General features: G+C 42.0%; 2 protein-coding genes across 2 annotated transcripts; one reads left to right on the top strand and one right to left on the bottom strand.

Moving 5' to 3' along the window:
- The first annotated feature begins 743 nt into the window (after nt 1-743).
- LOC123057120 (bifunctional aspartate aminotransferase and glutamate/aspartate-prephenate aminotransferase) lies at nt 744-5,014 on the top strand. The gene is made up of 10 exons (XM_044480254.1): nt 744-1,005; nt 1,106-1,313; nt 1,793-1,886; nt 1,981-2,084; nt 2,879-3,127; nt 3,232-3,345; nt 3,628-3,711; nt 4,162-4,332; nt 4,407-4,520; nt 4,612-5,014. The coding sequence occupies exons 1-10, from the start codon at nt 902-904 to the stop codon at nt 4,753-4,755; spliced, it is 1,386 nt and encodes a 461-aa protein (XP_044336189.1). The 5' UTR covers nt 744-901; the 3' UTR covers nt 4,756-5,014.
- Nucleotides 5,015-5,219: 205 nt separating this feature from the next.
- Nucleotides 5,220-7,395, bottom strand: LOC123057130 (uncharacterized). Its single transcript, XM_044480258.1, has 2 exons — nt 7,138-7,395; nt 5,220-5,827 (listed from the first exon to the last, which is right to left on the bottom strand). Exon 2 carries the CDS (start codon nt 5,796-5,798, stop codon nt 5,505-5,507), a length of 294 nt encoding a protein of 97 aa, XP_044336193.1. The 5' UTR covers nt 5,799-5,827; nt 7,138-7,395; the 3' UTR covers nt 5,220-5,504.
- Between the last annotated feature and the right edge of the window lie 664 nt (nt 7,396-8,059).

Raw genomic sequence — 8,059 nt, 5'->3', positions numbered from 1 at the left:
TTTGCAACACAAAGTTACACCGAGGTTCAGACATAATTTTTTAAGAGTGTTGTTTAGTGTACTTTACTTTTTTAGCTTTGCACTAATAATTTAGACAACTGTGTTGATCTCTTCATAAACAAGGTAGATATAAACAAATTGAACCAATAATAGTTCGTTCTCTCACGTTTCGTCACATGTGTTCGTCAACAAAGAATATGTACATTAAATTGATTACCAGATAATTGAACAACTAATTACTCGACTTCTCAGAACAATTTAGCATACCACAATTATACAAAAAAGCTCGATGCTAAACACACTTGCAAAGATTATGAATGATATATTACGACTACACCGTGGGCCGTAGAGCTTACATGTCTGCCATTAATCTAGTATATGCATTTTAAAAAACTGGGGTAACATATGACCCACTTTTAGAACTTAGTGAAAAATAATTTTCATAAGTCTATTTTTTGCGAATAGTTCATGTATTGGGTGTAGTCACAACTACTGTAGCTTCCGCATTTTCTCATCTTTACACATGTCAGAAATGATCAGTCTTTTTTTAATGAAATTTAACGTAGGTAAATTTCCACCCAATACCTTTATACATGGAATTTTCCTAAGTTTTTGAAACTAAGCATGATTTTCTTTCCTAAGTTTTGAAACTTAGAAATACGATTTTTCACTACATTCCGAAAGTGAATTCATCCGATATAACTTTCGTCATTGATCACGTTGACAGCCAACAACCATCTTTTCTTTTCTTTTTGACAGCAGCCAACCCCAAGCAGCAGGCCCGCAAAACTCCGGTCGCCGCCCACCTACCCCCACCCCCACCTTCCCCTCGCCGCCCCCCCAAAATATAGCCTGAAGAACCTGCAACTTCACGCACCAGCAAGGTAAACAGACAGCTCCAATGGCGTTCTCCTCCCTCTCCACCCCGTCCTCCTCGTCCCCCTCCTCGTCCTTCACCCTCCCCACCAAGCCCTCCCCGGGCGCAGGCTCCCTCTCCTTCTCCAGGTGAGTCGCGGCGGCCCCTCCGCAGCTCTGCCCATCCCGATTCATCTGTCCGCTGCCGTTGGGGGTAAAGATTTGATTTTGCTTGCTTCTCTGGTTGCAGGGCGTCCGCGGGGAGGTTCAGGATGGCGGCGGTGAGGGCGCAGGCGGAGGCGGTGGACACGTCCATCAGCCCGCGGGTGAGCGCGCTGCGGCCGTCCAAGACCATGGCCATCACCGACATGGCCAGCGCGCTGCGGCAGGCCGGGGTGCCCGTCATCGGACTCGCCGCTGGGGAGCCCGACTTCGACACGCCGGCGGTGATCGCGGAGGTGACCGCCGTTCTTGTTATTTATTTATTTTTGCAATGGGAAACGGGGAGGAAATCAAGTAACTGTCCTCCGCCCCGTTCCTGGTGCCTGGATCGCGGAATGATTTGGATCTTAGCGACATGACTTGGATCGCGAACGATAGCAGTCAAACTACCAGTCAGATTAACTGTATTGAGCGACAAAAGAGATTGTTAGCTCGCTTCAAATTCCCCTTTGTCTCATTGAAACTTAATACAGTAGACTTCAGAGTAATGCATTCTACAGGCACGCCTGCTGTTCTTGTACTATCATTTCCCTCTTACATATAATACTAGTAGGCTTCAGAGTAGCAAAATTGGATTCATTCAGCATTCAAATTTTGCCAGCCGGAGTAGCAAAATTTAATGCATTCTGAATCCAATTTTCCTCTTATATAATACAGTAGCAGACTTCAGAGTAGTAAAATTGGATTCAGCATTTAAATTTTGTTTTTCGCCCAGGCTGGGATAAATGCAATCAGGGATGGGTCTACAAGGTACACACCTAATGCAGGGACTATGGAGCTGAGGAAAGCCATCTGCAACAAGCTTCAGGGTGCGTGCGCCCGGATCAATTTCTTGTTTGCAGAATATTCAGATTGGATAAGTAGTCTAATTGACTTCCTTGTTGTTTGGTTATCGATATGCAGAGGAGAATGGTCTAACCTACAGCCCAGATCAGGTGCTAGTGAGCAATGGAGCTAAGCAGTGCATTACACAAGCTGTTCTTGCTGTCTGCTCACCTGGTGATGAGGTAAAGTTATCATCTCTGCACACTGCAATTTGTTAGGAGAAATATATTTCATAAAGTGCCATACCATGAAAATAGCAGCACCAAGTGCTTATCCTGCAGTCATTTTGTCGTTCCCAGCCCATAAAAGTTAGCGGATTGCTTCATTCTTTTTTTGTTAAACCGCAAATATTGTTTGGGTCTTCCATGCCTTGTCATTATTGTGTCTCCTTATTGTTTGTGTGATCCTATCTCTACTGAGCCATTTAGATAAAATGCCCTTACCAATGTAATAGTAATATTTTATGTATGATCCTATCTTATAAATTTCTGTTTTGTCACATTCTTTGTAGTTTGTCACTTCCTTTTGGCTCCTTGATATTGTAAAGAGCTTTGTAATAATTTTGGGATACCTGATGACGCGAGAGTAGTTGGTCACTTTTATTTGGGTTGTTGCGGCACTGTCTGTGTTGTAAGTTGTAACACGACCATAAACTCTATTCCTCTTATTTAATGAATGAGTCAAATCTTTTGCCTCTCTTCAAAAATAAAATAAAATTTGGGGCTGTGTGTATCTTCGGATGCAGGGGCCAGGGGAGGCTTCTCTTCCATTATCTGAAAAACTAATCTTTTATTTTAGAAAATATCCCTGCAGGTTACAAGCCTAACTGATTGCTTGATTTTTCTTATTTGAACTGCAGATATTTATAGCTTAATCTGGAGTAAACAAGCCATATAATTATATCATCTTACTATTCTTAGCACTGCATTGATTTGCACCCCATTCTTTGAAAATGTTGAGTTTTATCTTATTTTAGGTTTTGATACCAGCACCATTTTGGGTCAGCTATCCTGAAATGGCTAGGTTGGCTGGTGCAACACCAGTGATCCTCCCGACAAGCATATCAGACAATTTCCTGCTAAAGCCAGAGTCACTTGCCTCAGTGATCACTGAAAAATCAAGGCTCTTGATTCTATGCTCTCCATCTAATCCAACAGGCTCTGTGTATCCTAAGGAGCTGCTTGAGGAGATTGCTGCTATAGTCAAGAAGTATCCTAGGCTCCTGGTCTGCACTTTGACCTTTTGTATGTTATTCAGATTATTCAAGATCTTTTGTGTCAGCAGTTCATCACTATTTTTGATGTGTCGTGCTTTTAACCATTTTTGCAGGTTCTATCTGATGAGATCTATGAGCATATTATCTATCATCCTGCTAAACACACAAGCTTTGCTGCATTACCTGGAATGTATGACCGAACATTAACTGTAAATGGATTTTCTAAGGTAACACGGTTGTTTTTATTTTATTCTCTCTTTGTGATGATGAATGCAATAAATAACAATTTTGTGGAACATAACCCACATATTATTAGATCAAGTATTCGTCAATGCTTGGATTTGAGTAATCAAAATATGCCTTGCATAAAGAAGAGGAGGGAGTATAAATTTAGGTGTTCTTTCAATTAAGACTTGATAACTGAAGAAACAGATGTCCATGTTCTCTAGATATGCATGATCTAGCTCAAGTTGGAATATCTTGATATTTACTGAACAAAATTTTTATAGGCTTTTGCTATGACTGGCTGGCGACTTGGATACTTAGCTGCCCCTAAACATTTTGTCTCAGCTTGTGGAAAGATCCAAAGCCAGGTGAGTATTTGTCTCTCTTTTCTTTCATCTGAATCATTTTGTGCTACTATATCTGCTATAGAATGTTGCAACTTCCTAATTCCCTATTTTAGTTATCACCCCCTTTTTTTCTTTGCTGATGGTTAGAAAGGTAGGCCCAGCTCACCAGAGATCCTAAGTTTGTCTTTACATCCTTAATTCAGCAACACTGTACCCGAAAGTGCTCAATTCACTGGTAGTAGAGTGCAGCCCTGAGTCTCTAAATTATTTAAACATCAGCCACCATTAGGTCCAGTACCACCATCTTTACTTACTGTAATTAATATAAAGATAGCAATCATAGTCTTGCAGAACTTATTTTGATCCCCAATGATGACAGTTCCTGATGATGTTGTAGAAATTGGCTCACATATATCCAGTCTTGATTTTTTTTTTAATTGTCCTGATAATAGTGAGTTGTTTACTACACAGTACACATCTGGTGCCAGTAGTATATCGCAGAAGGCAGGGCTTGCAGCCTTGAACCTTGGTTATGCCGGCGGTGAAGCAGTTTCAACCATGGTCAAAGCATTCCAGGAGCGCCGGGATTACCTTGTAAGAAGTTTCAGGGAACTGCCAGGGGTAAAAATATCAGAACCTCAGGTAAGCCTCTCGACTGCGACGCGACTATGTGACATATCTATATCAGGAAGGTAGCTAAGCTTCGCAATTTTCAGGGTGCTTTCTATTTGTTCCTCGACTTCAGCTCCTACTACGGATCCGAGGTAGAGGGTTTTGGCACTATCAAGGACTCTGAGACCCTCTGCATGTTCCTGCTAGAGAAAGCACAGGTGACGGTTACACCCATTTCGAGTGCGTCAGTCGACATAAACAAGATCAATGGGTAGGTGGGTATCTAAGGTGTTTTCTCTTGCATCACAGGTCGCGCTTGTCCCTGGAGATGCATTTGGGGATGACAAGGGCATTCGTATCTCCTACGCTGCTGCACTGTCAACGCTACAATCTGCGATGGAGAAGATAAAAGACGCAATGGCTCTGCTCAAGGCCCCTGCCGCGGTTCAATAAAAAATAGCGTGCTGAAGGCATCTTCGCCAGCATTATATTAAAAGCATGCCCATTGGGAAAATAGGAAAACATGCCATTGTTGTACAACAGATAGTTCACCATTTTCTTGGTTGTGAACTTGCGAGCGATTTGCTTTGTTTCAAACTTTTCATTTGGTGTAATGTAATTGTCTTTACCTGCAGGTCAGAAATGAAAATAATATGTTGCTTCGACAACCTAAGATGGGAAATAATTGATGTTCACTGATTTGGGTGGAAAAGACCTTGTAAATCATTTATGGAGAAGTACTTAACATCCTTGCTTTTCAGCATTTTATCAATGAAAATATAGCATGCTGATGAATTTTTACGCAAGTTTTGTGCACAAGAGAAATAGCTGATACAATTGACCACTGCAGTGTTATCATGTGGCAAAGAAATGCCAACCGCAACGCATGAAAATCCCAGTGGCCATTTTCCCAGCAATTATAGGAAATTAGATATTTCATAATATACAGGAAGTACAGGATAGCATATCCACTTTTAGAAATAGGAAAAATACCCTAAAATTTATTCTATCTACACAGGTTGGCCTTCATATGTTACCAAGCCACAAACTGCTCATGAGAAGTGAGCATAGACCGATAGTCTCAACTGAAAAGTACTGATAGACATAGAGTATACTAGCAAAAAAATGTACACCAAATTGATGGAGTCTCCTCCTGAATAAGTAAGAGTGCGGAATCCAACTGGGAACAGCTGACGCCTAATCTAGTTTGCAACTACGGCTTCATCAAAGTTCCAGTCTCTGACAAGGTCCCTGGACACAGCACGGCTTCGTTGAAGGCGAGGAGTGCCCTCGGTGCCTTGACCAGCCGCTATGGATGGAAAGGGGGTCACCTTTGATGTCCCAACACTAGCAGATCCAGCCGGCGTTACTCTCCGAGTTAAGCAGGAAACAACAGCTCCACATCGGTTGTCCTCCTCTGAACTCGACACCGAGTAGCTTCTAAGAGAGTGTGAGGGGCTGTTCATGCCATGGCATACGAGACAAGCAAGACTCATGATTATTGTCTAGCTGAAACTGCCAGTAACTGCAATGGAATGAACAATAGTTAGAAAATGTGAAATGAAAAATCATAATCTGTTTCAACTTACATCATGGTCAAAACCTTGAGTGACTAGTGCTACAAAGCAACACCCAGAGTTTCATTAGAAAGTAGAAATATCTTATCAACGCGGCACCAAGAAAGTAAGAAACAATCAACCCCAACAAAATTTCCAGGCATTTTAAACAGTCATAATCTCGCTACATAGAAAAGGACGACTTATAACAACACTATATATTGCTTCAGTACTAACTAATGAGGAATCAAACATACAGCGTTAGTTAGAAGCTTAATTTATACTGTACTAAAAGAAAAAGGCTAACACGTTATCACATAACAGGTATCATGCTACACCATGGATTATGGCGAGTAGTATAAGTCCCTGTTGCATCTAATCATTCATGGGAAGATAGTTGGCCCATAACAGAAAACCAAAAAGAACCATGTTCAGGGCTCATATTTCTGAGAGCACATCTAGCACAAAAAACATGGGAGGCAAAAAATAAAAAAGGAACTAACACATCTGATCTGCATGTATGCCCTGGCAGGACTGCAGTACTATCATCTAGATATGTTACTGATCCAACATACAATGTTAGGGTGCAGAATAATTCAAACCAGCTACCAGAATGCCAATGGATATGTCCATGAACACAAACAATCAGGACTTTCTCAGAGAGAAAAAAACACCAAAGACTTCAGTATTATTGCAAAGGAAACGTCATAAGCAACTATTGAGCTGTATATTCCAAGATGAAACACAGAACAGGTAAATGCAAATCGATTTCTTCATTCTTTGAGCAGACAGGCAGGCTTTGAAACATAAACATGACGCTACGATACTACTCAAACAGATGATCTACAAGTCTACAACAAACAGATGATTTATAAAGCATAAACTGCATTGATATGGGAAGCACCTCTATAACCATCTCCCTAATTCTCATTAAGCTGAAGCTACGAACACTATGAAGTGACGTACTTTTGCACGGATACGAGGATGATATACGGAACCAAAGGTCCAAATCAAAAAGTAATCCACAACCTAAAGAAACAAAAGGCACCGTACTCATTTGCTTCAATTATATAGCTATAAAGACACGGCAAAAGGGCGACTTTTATTAGTCTAAACAGGACCCCTTTCCTACGGGCAGAATCATAGCAGCAAGACATGGACAGGTCTCCCAAACCAATCGTAAGAGCAGGGGCAGATCTGCCGGGTGCGCACCGCTGCACCCAGAAATTCTGGAGGCCGGCGGGGTTTGACTAATCACTGGATGAAACCAAGCTCATACCTCAAAGGCTCAATGACCGGAGACTGCGGACGAGGTGGAGACAGCAGGAACGCGATCTCGCGATGCGGAGATCGGGAGCGGTGATGACGGCGACGCGCGTGAGAGGCCTTGGGGTGGGGGTGGGGGGGTTGAAAGCGTCGGCCGGGACGGTAGGCTGCGATGGCGCGGCGGCGGCTGTAGGGCAGGCGATGCGGAGGCCGTGCTGGGTTGGATTGGCAGAGGTCAGAGGGACTCGAGGAGGAAGATGCAAGAAAGGTACGGGCAAAAGGAGATAAGAAGATATTTTTCTTTACTCCTAATAGAGCAGTTGGTAGTCTCGCTTCCAGGTTTTTTTTCGTCCCACCACTTTCGTCCGGTTTTTTTGTAGGTTAACCGTCGTAGATTTTCTTCGTCGCCTCTCTCACTTCATCGGTTTATTTTCACTTCACCCTCTCACACAACGAAGAAAACTAAACGGATCAGAATTTTCCATACTGATGCAAATTATTTAGTAATGTCTTTATGTAAAAGAATCAATTACAATCAATCTCTAAAGATTAAATCTAAATTAATTAATCTTCATAACGTTTGTTTCCTTCCGAATCACGTCCATAACTTTTCTTTCTTGTTTGGGCAGAAACTGTTTGGTAGCAGAGATTAGAAAGCTTCCTATGAATATAGTAATAGGAAATATTCCTTTTCTTGATGATTCGTTTTCATGCATGATGATAGTAAATTAGGCCAACATTCACCACTATTTATCAACGTCATCAATTGTATCCGTTCCTACCAGTTTTAAGGGAATCTGCTCGCTATGTCTTTTTTAAGGGGATCCGCTCGCTAAGTCGTCGTCGCATGTTATTTTCACAAGCAATTCCCCTAAAAAAAGGCGTGGGTATTGGTAGTTGAACGCCCGCTAGGTTTTCCGCCTGTCCCATCCTCG

The sequence above is a fragment of the Triticum aestivum genome, chromosome 1A, assembly GCF_018294505.1.
Source record: "Triticum aestivum cultivar Chinese Spring chromosome 1A, IWGSC CS RefSeq v2.1, whole genome shotgun sequence".
Lineage (NCBI taxonomy): Eukaryota > Viridiplantae > Streptophyta > Magnoliopsida > Poales > Poaceae > Triticum > Triticum aestivum.
The sequence above is the reverse complement of the archived record's forward strand: the minus strand, read 5'-3'. Positions and strand labels throughout refer to the sequence as shown.

Excerpts from the sequence above, each read along its gene's own strand:
- LOC123057120 (XM_044480254.1), top strand. The coding sequence starts at position 902 with ATGGCGTTCTCCTCCCTCTCCACCCCGTCCTCCTCGTCCCCCTCCTCG. Across the intron at positions 3,128-3,231 it reads AGAAGTATCCTAGGCTCCTG|GTTCTATCTGATGAGATCTA; the intron begins GTCTGCACTTTG and ends CCATTTTTGCAG. Across the intron at positions 3,712-4,161 it reads GTGGAAAGATCCAAAGCCAG|TACACATCTGGTGCCAGTAG; the intron begins GTGAGTATTTGT and ends TTTACTACACAG.
- LOC123057130 (XM_044480258.1), bottom strand. The coding sequence starts at position 5,798 with ATGAGTCTTGCTTGTCTCGTATGCCATGGCATGAACAGCCCCTCACAC.